This window comes from Watersipora subatra, chromosome 3, assembly GCF_963576615.1.
Source record: "Watersipora subatra chromosome 3, tzWatSuba1.1, whole genome shotgun sequence".
Classification (NCBI taxonomy): Eukaryota; Metazoa; Bryozoa; class Gymnolaemata; order Cheilostomatida; family Watersiporidae; genus Watersipora; species Watersipora subatra.
The window spans coordinates 72,554,301-72,568,696 of record NC_088710.1 but is presented as its reverse complement, the minus strand read 5'-3'; the positions used below and the strand labels follow the sequence as shown (position 1 = coordinate 72,568,696).

Below are 14,396 nucleotides of genomic sequence, written 5' to 3'. Positions count from 1 at the left end.
GTACATGTATGCTGTCAGTCCCCAAAGTATTAATCGAAGGGTAAGTTGGTATAAAAAACCAAGCAACCTTTTTTAAATGTACAACAATGATAAATGTAGCTAGCATATAATAAAATGCGCTCATACTGTCGCTGGCTACCTCACAGGTCTCTTATTGTTTCTCTGTGCCAAATATATTGCAAAGCAGATCAATATACTAACTAAATTCGTCAGGCCACGCACTATGTCTGATAATCTAGCAGATCCTGGTTGAAGATATCGATAAAAGAAATGACTTTCGGAAGCACCATATGAATTTCTATCATACAGATATAAAGGATATACAATTGTACAAATATATAAAAAATAATTGCAATGAAAATAAAATACTGAGCTAAACTAAAATTCAAGAATTGTACAAAACCTGATGGATCACAGTATTGAGCTGTAAGCTCCTATAGTCATGTCAAAGGATATATTAATCTCCAGTTCAATTTATACAATAGGTCAATTTTCTCCAGTTTGTTAAGCACTTCTATAATAGTTTGTTTGGTAGCGGGCTGCAAGCATTTGTCCGATCTCATGGCATAAAGTTTATACCAATGATCTAGCACCACCTCTACCACCTGACATTTATATTTACAACTGAATTCATCGATCATCTCCAGGTCATCATTGTTTAACAACATCACAGCAGAAGCAAAAGACTTCCAGCCAATCAAGTCAACTGTATTTTCAACCAAATCTAACCTCCAACAGAATGTCTCTCGTTCTTGCGTGGTAAGACCAATTGGGCACTTTTCTGTAACACCTGTTTCAAAGTTCCGACGAATTATCTTTTTTAAACACTCAGCAAGTGTACTCTCAACATTGTCTTTGGAAAACTTGCTTGTTGGGATCGTAGGCTTCTCTGTTACAAGCCTTGACAACCTAGCTCGACGATAAACTGGCATTGCTTGCTGTGCTACAGTCATTTCTGTCGCATCTACCATAGTAGGCACAATCTTCACGTCTTCAACAAATTCGTGAAATCGTTTGGAAGGTTGCCGTTTGCACACAGATTCAATGTGCATAATTTTGTTCCTAAGATACGGTCTAATAGCATCATCATCCCTTCGGTATATGCTTCCTGGGCCTGGTGTATCCTCAGGATTAGCTGGGACAAAGCAGTCTATCCAGAAAGGTTTTTCACCAATAGCGGGCACTGCCCCACAATCCCTGGCAACCAGAATGGGGCCTTCCTCACCGATCTGGACTGTAGGAGTCGGTGGCAGAGGTGATTTAGCGTCTCGCAGCTCAGGTGTATCGTTCATCGCCCTAGAAATCATGTCAGCAGTTTTTAAGTCACTTATTGTAAATTTCTGGGTGCGACCATCTGAGGTGAGCAGTTCGATAACATGTGAGTAGGAAGAGGCTTCATTAGTGAGCGAAATCTCTCCATTACCTTTGCCGTATATCGAGCCTGAAAGAAAAGCCGCACGCATTCAACTGGATGAGATGATTGATGCTTGACTAGATCTAATTAAAGATCTAGTCAAAATTTTAGTAGATTTTATCAAAAAGTATCAGTATTTCTCTATCATTCGCAATTGTTTTTGATATTTGAGTTGATCTGACTGCCAGGATGTTTCAAGGTTTAAATCAGCAAAACCTGATTGTGGTTAAAATGCTCAGATCAAGCGAAAGTGCGATTATGACATCTATAGTTGCAAAGAGATTGACAGAATAGAGACATGTAACACTGCAACTTGATCGCAATTACTGATATCAACTATATCAACAATAGCAACTAGTGACGTCATTTGGAATATTTTTCTTCTGAGTGTTTTAACCACAATCAAGTTTTGTTGATTTTAATCTTGAAATATCCTGACAGTCAGATTACCTCAAACATTAAAAACAACCACAAATGGTAGAAAAATACCGATACTTTCTGATAAAATCTACTAATATTTTGTGTAAATTCATTTTTAACATCCTTTTGAATCATAGATGGAAAAACTTGGCTGGTTTCAAATTATTACAGCAGCAAATGATATATATGTAGATAGGCACCAGTCAATTGGAAACCAAGGTTGGTAAGTGCTGATAAATCTTCACCATAACAAGTAGCTCATTAGCTATTTGATAAGAATCTGAAGTGTAAGACAATTGAAGCAAGCATTGCATAGATTTAGTTATAACAAATCCCCAGAAAGAGTCGTCCTACCTATATAGTCTATTTTAGTTCAACAGAACAACAGAAGTAGCACTAATTCTATAGCTAAATCATGACTTACGACCAGCTCTACACACAAATTTTATGGCATACGACCCAAAATTTGGGGATGTATTTGTCTTGATATACAAAGTAATTTCCACATATGTTAATTTTTTCGAGAGTTTTGCGAGTTAGAAGTATGTCGTCTATTTTATCACTCACTGTACAGCTGAACCCACGCATTGCCAGGCTTATACTTCCGTTCACATGTCCGCAACGTAAAGTACCAGCACAAGCTCCCTTTTACTCATAATTATATTATTAATTTGGTTTTCTACACATAAATAGTTTTATATAATGTATTTGCTTTAATGCTATATTTCATTAGTTTCTGTATTTGTTAATGTTTCTTGGCTCAAAAGCGAATTCAATAAAATGCAATGTATTTGTATAAGAATCGTTGTTCCAATATGGGATCATCCATAATCGTACCTACAGCTGAAAAGATTTTTAAAATGTTTAATATCAAATGTATATGAACAGTGATAATTTACTTCATGTCTGCCTTGTTTACTCACACACAAAGGACTGTCACACATTCTACTCTATAAAACCATATAGAATTACGGTCTTTCTTTGAACTTGTTTTTTACATGTTAAACACAAATTACAACGTGTATTTTATGAAATTCTTCAGTTGCAGCAGTGTGAGCTTTTTGGAATAAGAGTAAAAGAATAGGAGACATGACTGAATGAAAACATGGGGTAATTTGTATTGTTGAACTTTCATGAAATTTTTGAACACCATTGCAAGACCAGCTTAGTAGTGGGGAGCCAAGGTATGTTTTTTGCTCATTGAAGAGAACTTTATGCCCCATATACCATTGAAAAGCAGAGAGTTCCCTGATTTTGATTCTGCGAGTAATTTTTCCGTACCAATGGGGTATAAAACGCTACAGGGGCGTAAACGGGGGTTTTGTATGCTTTTTCGTTGTAGCGTATATCAAAATGTTAGCATACATACTTTAATAACTGTTGATCCAAATCTTCTCTTTTTCACGTGTTATGCCGAACACATTGTTGGCTTTGTATACCCAAATTTTAAACCCTACCTCACTGTATGATCAGGGGTTTTTCGGAGATATTCAGGGGCATGTCATATTTTTGCAACATTTTTGGGTTCGCACATCAGCCATTTCCTTTCAATCATAATTGAGCTTCTAAAGATTATATATCATGATGACCAATGTGTTTATGTTCAGAATACTGAATTATAACTTTCTGGACTTATTACTTTTGAGAAAATTGACGTGTTTTGTATGTTATGTCTATTTCGGAGTTATCTCCCAAATATGTATTATCTATGTTTTTGTGTTATCTGATGCATTCAAGATCCACATCTAGGTCAGTTTATAAGACTTGTACAGAGAAATGGCATTTTAGCTAATTTATTGATAAAATACAAGAACTAACAATAAAATAACTGCCTATTATCCATATAATCAAAAACTAACAGTAGTAGTCATTTGCTGGGTCATGGACGATCTCGTTCCTCTGTTCCGTGTTTAAAATAGCGGTCGTTTTATCTGTATCTCTTTTCAGCGTTGTGGGAGATATTTTGGAGAATAGCATATCGACATTTTTTTATTTCATTGTAACCAGTACAGCAATTGCCAAATTTTAACTTCGAGAGAAATTTTGTTGATATCGTATTTCAGGAAAACAAATTTGCTCTATTCGAAAAATTCTGATAAAGCATCTTGTTTCATAGACTTAGGCAAAAATTATAGGGGCATCACAACCTGTGGGCGCAATGTATCAATTAACTTTTTATTTAGCAAGGCCAATCGAGAAAGGGCTATACGGTAAATGATAAGAGCGTTAAAATTGTAAGAATTCTGTAGCTTCGTGGTTAGAGGCAAGCATAGAAAATTGTGGTTGCAATTTTTGTTAGTTCAAATCCAGCAAAAAGCAAGTTTTTCAATCCAAGATTTTAATAGCTATAATTAGACAGATATCTGAACAGACAGACAATGACTATGAAAAACTTTGATATTTATATACATAGGCACAGTATAAGTATGCTTAACAGACAACTGCATAAAATGAGGCTCTCGTGCTCTGCCAACTTCTACTTGATGGGCTCCTTTTACATCGTAAACATTAGCAGGCTTCGCTCTTTTATGGGACAGCCGACTTGGTGGTAGGTCGAATTCTTTAAAGCCAGATGGCCATACTTGCCAAGTAGTTGAGTAAAAAAGCGGGAGATTGACGGTAAAAGTAGTAGTTGAATCTGAAGCCTAGATTTCTTTGTGAAGTTTTTTTCTTCTTTGGTACCTATATAGGAGGCCCTTCTATGATTTTATTCAATGTTCAGGTACTCTACTATCAATGTGAGGTCATGGTTGTTTGCCAATGATATGTCCATGTATAATCTTTGTTTATTGATGAAAAACTGTTAAGAAAATCGTTAGACATAAACGTTGCTAAATCTAAATAGCCCAGGTTTTATGGCAAGCATACGGTTTAATAGCAATCTGTTTCATTGTTGCTAACTTTGTATGATGATGCAAGCTCACAACTAGTAAACAAAGGGGAAACGACAAGTAAAAAAATTAAACCACTACTTTTATTGAAAAAGCTGGAGAAAAACGAGAGATTTTGTGAAAAAAGGAGACTGACTTAAAATACTGAGGGTCCCGGCCAAACCGAGAGACTTGGCAAGTATGCAGATGGTTCTTTCATCTTCTAGCTAGGATGCAGGTCGTCTAAAAAAGAGGGTAAGCCTTTTACTCTGTGACCCTGTTCAGCTGGTGGTAGTCAACACACAATAAGAACCTTTTAAGAACCTTCTTTAGTCCGAGTTAATAGAAAGGTTGACATATTGGCCAGAGCTCCTTCTTTGATACTATAGAATGCTCCACTTCAGAGGGTCAGCCCACGTCTCTTTTTCCCATACTAAACGTTGCTTGACAGCATATTAACAGTTTTGATAACTGCTCAGTTTGTCCCGGCTCTGTGAAGTTTTTTTGCTTAGAACAGGTCCTTTAGGTAGGTTGGCACTTCTGCCTCTAGTGCTTTCGCACCTCGAGCCATGAACACCAAGCTGCAGAGAGGTGGTTCCTTATTCACCTGGTGGTCCTACACCCCAAATACATACCAAACAAGGTTCCTGCTTGGAACATCAGAGGTTTGTCTGTGAGCTTCAGACACTGCGTTAACTATGCTTCTCTTTGGCCCAGGCCGGTTCAAGCCTGAAGTCAGTAAGAGATCCTAACCAAAATTTTATTTACTCCAATCAGCAGTAATTCTGTGTGGTGACCCAACACAAAACAGACATTTCAGTCGGAGCTGGCACCACCATGTCTCTTACCACCTGCATCTTGCTAAGTAACAGTATCCCTTGCCTATTCATGTTCGACGTAAAGGGAGCTCATCATGCAGAGATTAGCAGAGCAAGGTAAATGCTCATTTTATGCAGTTGTCTGTTGAGCATACATACACTGTACAGATTTATATATTTGTACAACATGTCAACACTTGCCCGCCGAAGGAAAGCCCAAGCTGCTGAAAGTCCATAGGACACTAGTGGGCTGTTAGGAATGGTATTAAAAATAGGATCTTTGCTAATGTGGCTCATTACAAAGACCTCCTGGGTCTTTATATCCTATAATAAAGACAAAGGAGGTCTTTATTATGGGATGCAAAGACCAAGGATATTCTAATACAAAACTTGAAAATAGCTGTATTGGCAATCGTATGATACTGTAGAATGGACCAATTTTTCCATCAGCTACAGGATCGTTGCTATCAGCCGCTTTGAGTAGGTCTATCGTGCCTTGAGGAAACCTAAAAACCTGCTTGCTTAGCATGTTTGTAGTGCATCCGGTGTCAATCAAGAACTGGATAAACGTCTCCTCTAGTTTCTCTAAAAAGAAGTATCTTGTGGAATGGGACCAGTCTGGAGTCTGTGCTCTGATCGGCTCATCACGACACTCGCCATGAGTGGTAAAGTTAACTGAACTAGAAACTCATGCGTCTGCCAAGGCAGACCTTTAGTGTGTAGGTTAGGTTCAGTGATGGAGTGTGGTATAGGTCGGCTCTGATGCTTTAAAAGCAGGCTCCTGGCCAATTGCAGGCCCAGTCTCTCCAGACCAGTGTCGGAGCGTACCTCTTTCAACCAAGCTCAGTGGGGCTTGTTTAGACTCTGGTTGTGCTTCCCCAGTTGAGCTGCTGCTCAAGCATTTGGACTCCAGCTTTTCCAGGTCTCGTAATAGATTTGGGTGGCTATAGCAAGAAATTTCCACATCACATTCTGGGTCGATATGGCAATAGACCTTTGCATCACCTTTCAATTTTAAGGCCATGGCAAAAGGTCGCCGTGTCACATCCTTGTTCTGGGTGGATATGGCAGAGAATCTCTGCATCGCTTTTCCATAATTCCTTGAAGCCTTCCTCACTAGAGTCCAGCCAGACTCAACATGTCCAGCGAGCTTCCCGGAGCACTTTTTTGCTAGGGTCTGAACAGTTGGGGGCCTTAGTACAACTAAAGGTCGGTACTAATGTTGCGACCTTTCGCAGTTTCCCGGTTTTGTTTTTTCACTGGGGAAGTTCTTCCAAACGTCCTTCTGGCTCCCACAGCCTCAACACAGAAATGGTTGGATTGACATAGCTTCTTTTAGGCCAGGGATGTCGAACTCAATTGTACAAGGGGCCAAAAATCAAAACACAATCTAGGTCACGGGCTGAACAGGATAAACACTTATTGAACACAATAAAACTATGTTTTTGGAACATAAATATGGATAAAAACAGACAGGAATATTATTCTGAAACAAACTTCAGGTTAAATTGACCCGAGAAGCATGCAGCAAGGCAGCTGAAGTGTTGCATTATGGGATCTGTAGTTCTGTGCAGTATTATGTCATCAGTACTTCATATTAATGGGTCATGAATAGTAATAATGTAAAACCGCGGGCCGGATGTGGCCCGCGGGCTGTGAGTTTGACACATGTGTTTTTGGCCATGTTGCTCTTCTTGTAGCTGCTGGACCTGCTTCGTCAGCTGGTGCACCAGAAGGGCAAGCTGGCTGATGGTCTGATCCTAGACCACTTCCGTCTACTTGGCTACATGGCTTGCAGGGGCCGAGCCTTCCTCTTAGCAATGATACTGCTGACCAGTCATGATGTGACCCTCCTTAGCCCTGGGTCCAGCTATCGTCTGCCAACACACTCGTACTTTCACCCAAAAAACAATTACCAAAAATTTTGTTGATCTACAATTTGTGAAACCTTTATATCTTAATCCGTCTGACACCGCTGGTCATCGCGAGAAAGAAATTATGACAAAAACCAAATATTTTTAAAAAGAAACTTCACTCAGCGTTGGCTGTAAACATATTTTCCATTGGCTCAAGGCAAACCGACAATTGTTTTCTTTAGTTCTAGTGCATACATTTATCGCTTGAGTGCTAATTAATCAACTACTAACTCACCAGAAACGTTTTGTAAGGAACCTATTAAAGTTGCACCCACCCCTTTTGGCCATATGCCACCGATGTGCCATGCGGCATTACAAAGCTTGTTGTACACAATAAGTTACATGTAAGAAAAAAGAAAAACTTTAGAGATAGACATATTCATATCCTACAAACTCAGTCTTCCACACTTTTGACAAAGTCGGTAACAGCAGAGTTCTAGTTGTTATAATGTTTGCATTACTATTTGTATTATCTATAATATAGTATAAAATAGGTACAAGAAACACGTCAAGTAACGGGTCCCGAGTTGCAACGCATAACCCGTGATAGCACACATGACCCGGTTTCATTTCACAACCTCTTTATTGAACAACGAAGAGGAACGGGAAAAGTGCAGTCGCGCATAAGTAGATCATCCTGCGACTACAAGACGTGCTTGTTTTATGATTATATGTATAATAGGCAGTTATTTTATTCTGTTAGCTCTTGTATTTTATCAATAAATTAGCTAAAATGCCATTTCTCAGTACAAGTTTTATAAACTGATCTAGATATAAATCTTGAATGCATCAGATAGCACAAAAACATAGACAATACATATTTGGGGGATAACTCCGAAATAGACATAACATACAAAACGCGTCAATTTTCTTAGAAGTATCAAGTCCAGAAAGATGTGATTTAACAATCTGAACATAAACACATTGATCATTGTGATAGATCATCTTCAGAAGCTCACTTACGATTGAAAGGAAATGGCTGATGTGCGAACCCAAAAATGTTTAAAAAATATGACATGCCCCTAAATATCGCCGAAAAACCCCTGATCATACAGTGATGCAGAGTTGAAAATTTGGGGATAACAAGCCAACAATATGTTCAGCATAAAATGTAAAAAAGAAAAGATTTGAATCAACAGTTACTAAGGTATGTATGCTAACATTTTGATATTCGCTACAGTGAAAAAGCATACAAACCCCCTTTTACGACCCTGTAGCGTTTTATACGCCACTGGTACAGAAAAGTTACTCACAGATTCAAAATCAGTGAACTCTCAGCTTTCCAATGGTATATAGGGCATAAAGTTCTCTTCAATGAGCAATAAACATACCTTGGCTCCCCCACTATAGGAATTGTTGATGTTCATCACAGATGCCATGCATATTCAGACAAAAATTGGAAAAATTTGTGATACTAAATATCACAGCCATGCCATCTAGTAATTCTACGTGCAAGCGTTCACTTTTGAGCTTTTTATACTATCTCAAAGAATGACCAGTTAGTAAAAGTGTTTAAAAAACAATGATGATGCTTTTAGGTAGAAAGAGTAAGAGATTAATTAGTATACATGTTCACTAACATAGCAGAGGTGTACAGCTTGTTAATGTAAAAAAGCACTCACACAGCATGTCAAAGGTTTATTATTTGTGTGTAATTTGTTTTACGATATGCGCACATGAACTAAACAGCTACAAACTACAAAATATGCTAACAGGTAGTATAGGAGTTATCATTCCAACCATGATTGAAACATGCAGTTGCAACTAGAGTTGCCCCGATTTTAGTATCGGAATCGGTGATGATATGGGTGTCAAGTATCTGAATCGGTATCGGCCGATCTTTTCTTAAAACATCTGAACCTTTCGATACTTTTTACAGATCAACTATTTAGCAGAAAACCGTACTTTAGCCTGCTACACTAATAAAAAATCATTAGCTGTAAGCTTCTTACTTTTACTTAATGAATTTCGGGCCTGCCACACAATTTATTTCATGTCTATAGCCTGATCAACACAACAAAGGAAACTTAGCCAGGACGTAATCAAAAAGTGTGGTCTTTCGCGATTACAGTGATAGGATTTATTGCAGCCAATCACGAACAAGATAATAAAGATGGGAGACAAGAACGCAGTGTAATATTTCTATTTGCTAGCATTACGAAAGTAAATTAAACAGTCGATGAATAAAGTTATCTATCACTCTCTTGATCCTGACAATACAATGTATCGTTTGTATTGTACGAAAACGGTAACCCGAGCAGCTTATCGGTATTTAGCCTGTCCTCCATCATCTGTGGCAAGTGAGTCCCCCTTCAGTATGCCTGGCTACATTGATAGTGATGGAAGAAAGAGATGTCTCGCTGAGAGAATTGAATTACTAACGGTAATTAAAAGAAACATTGATTTGCTTTAAACTTGTTCAGGCGCAGCAGTTCAACCAGCAATAGAAGAGAGACTTCGTTATCACAGAGAGAACTGTACCACTAACAGTAATTACCTTTATTTACAAATTACAAGAAACGTGGACTCTTTTGTTACTACATGCACGGTATGTCAGTATGTGAATATGTATATATATTTTTTCCATAAATACAAACAAATAAATACACTAATATTTATATTTTCTTTGCATTATGTTTGTATTTGCATAATAAAATGAACAACTATCTATGCAACACAAAAGATCTGAATCAGATTATTTTTCAATAAGAATCGGTATATCGAATCGGTATCTGAATCGGCTGGTGAATTTAGAATCAGGACATCTCTAGTAACAACCATGTACCCCATCTTGCCATATTGATGGCAGAAAAGGATATTCCTCTTACAGAAATCTATGCTAGGACTTGTGTCCAACCAATCACATATTTCACCTCACCGCGTGTAAACCAATCACATCACAAAACTTTTGAGCATATTGCCTTATCCCAAACTTGCCCATTGTTTCATTTGTGTCTGAGATACAAATCCTGCGTAATCAATGCCCAGAATATTTATCCATCTACATATATGACAAACATCGTTTTCTATTCCATGACACCAACATACTACATACACAATCGCATGTTTCAGTTGACGAACTTTCTGCTACTAAATCCTTCATATTACTAAAACCTTCAATTCACTTTTCCAACTCCAAATCCTCCGCAATATTATTAGACTAGCTGTGCTACTCGGCGTTGCTCGAGTAAAAAAAAAGTCTTTGAACAAAAGATAGATTTGTATTTAACATATAACAACATTTGCCATTCTAACTTTCAAACTACAGATAATGAGAGGAGTGTTTTGTGTAGTTAAAATACATTAGGAGAGAAAATAAAAACAACTGTAAAGGTTTTCCAATTTTGTCAAACAACTGTAACTTTCAAACTTCATACAACGAGGAAACGTTTTGTGCAGGAGAACTAAATTAAAAATAAATAAAACAACTGTAAAGGTTTTCAAACAACTGTAAATTTAAAATTCCATAACTTGAAAAAAGTGTTTTGTTAAAATAAATTAGAAGGAAAAATAAAAATGTAAAGGTGTTTAAATGTAAATGTGAAATCATTAGCAAGTAATGGCTAAATATGGTCTATTTCGCTACGATTACAATCAAAAATTACTTGGCATACAATTATTCGATTTCAGTTCGTTTCAGTGTTGGTATGCAACAATTGTTATAAAAAAGTCTTTGAACAGAAAATTGATTTGTATTTAACATATAACAACACTTGCCATTCTAACTTTCAAACTACATATCATGGGAGAAGTGTTTTGTGTAGTTGAAATAAATTCAGTGTTGGCATGCAAAAATTGGCATGTATGCTAATATCGTAGGCTATAGGCACTAATAATCATCATTAAAAATAGTGCCAAAATACTATGCTAACCTTAGTAACTATAGGTACCTACAATGACTTTAGTGGTTATGATCAGCGTGCCCAAGATAATTTAACATTACAATGTACAGCGTGGAGAGTTTTTACCTTCGAGACAAACGTATAACATAAACGCTGAATCTAACTTAAATGAATTTAGTTTACTAAACCCATACTTGAAAGAAGTTTTGGTATGTATTTTAGTAAACCTTTAACTTTTAACATTAGTTTTATCATCGCGAAACGTTTTTATTTTAACGGATACCGGATATACAGTACAACGGATAAAGATAACTCGCCATGACAAGTGCAGCGACGTACTGTATCTTTTAATAAGGTATACCGATAGAATCAGTTCAAAATTCGCCAAATTTTAAGCTCGAGGTTAATTATTGCCGACGTTGTGGGCCGAATAAATTAGCCCTAACGAAAAAAGACGAATAGGCATCGCGTTGCATATACAGACGAGTATAACTGGAGTGGCTCATAACCTGGTCACGTGACGGGGGAATGTTCTGTTTTTGTCTAATATTTAATATCTCATGCCAAATCTTACCAATTTTTTTCGAGATTTATATTTTTTTTATACATTTCTCTATTTTTCTATACATTTTCCAAATACCTCTCTGTGTACAATAATCTTATGCAAGATTCTGCAACTATCTATGCACATTTTTGCATAATATCTTATCTTATATTTCTTAACAGTATTGGGTTATTAGTATTGGGTTATTGCAATATTGCTGTGATAGAATATAGCATTGTGGCCAGTGTCTAATATTAATCATGATACATGATTAAATGCAACTGGGCATGTGCAAGACATGTGACAAAAACCGAAAATTCCCCCCATGTATACATGTATGTAGAAATATATACATGTACATGTATATAGATTATTACCAACATTTAAAACATTTCTGTTCAACCCACTCAATAATTCCTGTTTTCTTTTTTTGCTGTGTAACAAAAAACATCATTTTGTTGATGATTACAATGTCAATAAAAAAAGTTATACATCATCTCTATATGTTGTGATCAAGACCTTTTTCTTTTTAGTTCTTGCTTGAAAACAGGTTAATTCATTCTAATAGTGATGACGAGGTATGCCATCTAGAGATGTAGTCATCTTCACAACAGAGTGCTTCAGCATTGCCATAGCAGTTTAAGTCAAAAAGAAACTGGGTTACTAAGGTGATGTGAGGCGACAGAAAGACCCTAAACAATTGTATTTGGTGTGTTATGCACACGCCAAATGCACACATGCAAATGAAATATTTGCTGGAGCAACAAAATTATAAATGGTATGATAAACGGGTAATTTTATCATTTCCTGAAAGTCGTGCATATTCACATCTCTGCGTAGAGCAGGAGATAAAACTGAATAGTATGTATGGATAACAACTAGAGGCATCCCTACCTACAATAACAATATTAGCAAGTATACGTGATTATAAGCGCCTATATATATATATATATATATATATATATATATATATATATATATATATATATACACACACAGCGCCTATGCAACATGAGAATTATACCTCCTATTGACCTCACGAAACATAAAAGAAATTGGAAAAAATCAGGAAATAGTGGCTGCAAGTAAACAATAGTTATGGTCTGAATAGACTAGACTGCTTCAGACTGAATGCTCCTTCAGAGCAAAGCAGATAAATAAACAATTCCATACCTGATGTTCGACTATGGAAATTAGTGAGCTCAGAATGGGTCAGAGTGAGGGAATCGTCAGCGGAGATGATAGCCATGTACTTTCGAGTACACTGCAGGTAAAAGAAATCGCCTAGAGAGACAAAGGGACAAAACACAAAAAATTAAAGATCATATAATGAGTACCAAGAGACTATAACACACATTCAACTGCTGAACAAAAACCAACTGGTAAAATGAGATAATACAGTTATAACCAAAGTAAGACAATACAGTTATAACTAACATAAAATAATACAGTTATAACTAAAATAAGACAATACAATTATAACTAAAATAAGACAATACAGTTATCACTAAAATAAGACAATACAGTTATAACTAAAATAAGACAATACAATTATAACTAAAATAAGACAATACAGTTATCACTAAAATAAGACAATACAGTTATAACTAAAATAAGACAATACAGTTATAACTAAAATAAGACAATACAGTTATAACTAAAATAAGACAATACAGTTATAACTAAAATAAGACAATACAGTTATCACTAAAATAAGACAATACAGTTATCACTAAAATAAGACAATACAGTTATAACTAAAATAAGACAATACAGTTATAACTAAAATAAGACAATACAGTTATAACTAAAATAAGACAATACAGTTATAACTAAAATAAAACAATACAGTTATAACTAAAATAAGACAATACAGTTATAACTAAAATAAGACAATACAGTTATCACTAAAATAAGACAATACAGTTATAACTAAAATAAGACAATACAGTTATAACTAAAATAAGACAATACAGTTATCACTAAAATAAGACAATACAGTTATAACTAAAATAAGACAATACAGTTATAACTAAAATAAGACAATACAGTTATCACTAAAATAAGACAATACAGTTATAACTAAAATAAGACAATACAGTTATAACTAAAATAAGACAATACAGTTATAACTAAAATAAGACAATACAGTTATAACTAAAATAAGACAATACAGTTATAACTAAAATAAGACAATACAGTTATAACTAAAATAAGACAATACAGTTATCACTAAAATAAGACAATACAGTTATAACTAAAATAAGACAATACAGTTATCACTAAAATAAGACAATACAGTTATAACTAAAATAAGACAATACAGTTATAACTAAAATAAGACAATACAGTTATAACTAAAATAAGACAATACAGTTATAACTAAAATAAGACAATACAGTTATAACTAAAATAAGACAATACAGTTATCACTAAAATAAGACAATACAGTTATAAATAAAATAAGACAATACAGTTATAACTAAAATAAGACAATACAATTATAACTAAAATAAGACAATACAGTTATAACTAAAATAAGACAATACAATTATCACTAAAATAAGACAAT

General features: G+C 35.5%; 1 protein-coding gene across 1 annotated transcript in view; it reads right to left on the bottom strand.

Moving 5' to 3' along the window:
- Positions 1–271: 271 nt before the first annotated feature.
- The window catches only part of LOC137392191 (uncharacterized), a 32,631-nt gene continuing 18,506 nt past the window's right edge, over positions 272–14,396 (bottom strand). The window contains exons 5-6 of the mRNA XM_068078834.1: positions 12,998–13,108; positions 272–1,441 (exon numbers count right to left, since the gene is read on the bottom strand). Coding sequence (XP_067934935.1) covers positions 441–1,441; positions 12,998–13,108 — 1,112 coding nt within the window. The 3' untranslated portion in view covers positions 272–440. The remainder of the gene's footprint in view (positions 1,442–12,997; positions 13,109–14,396) is intronic.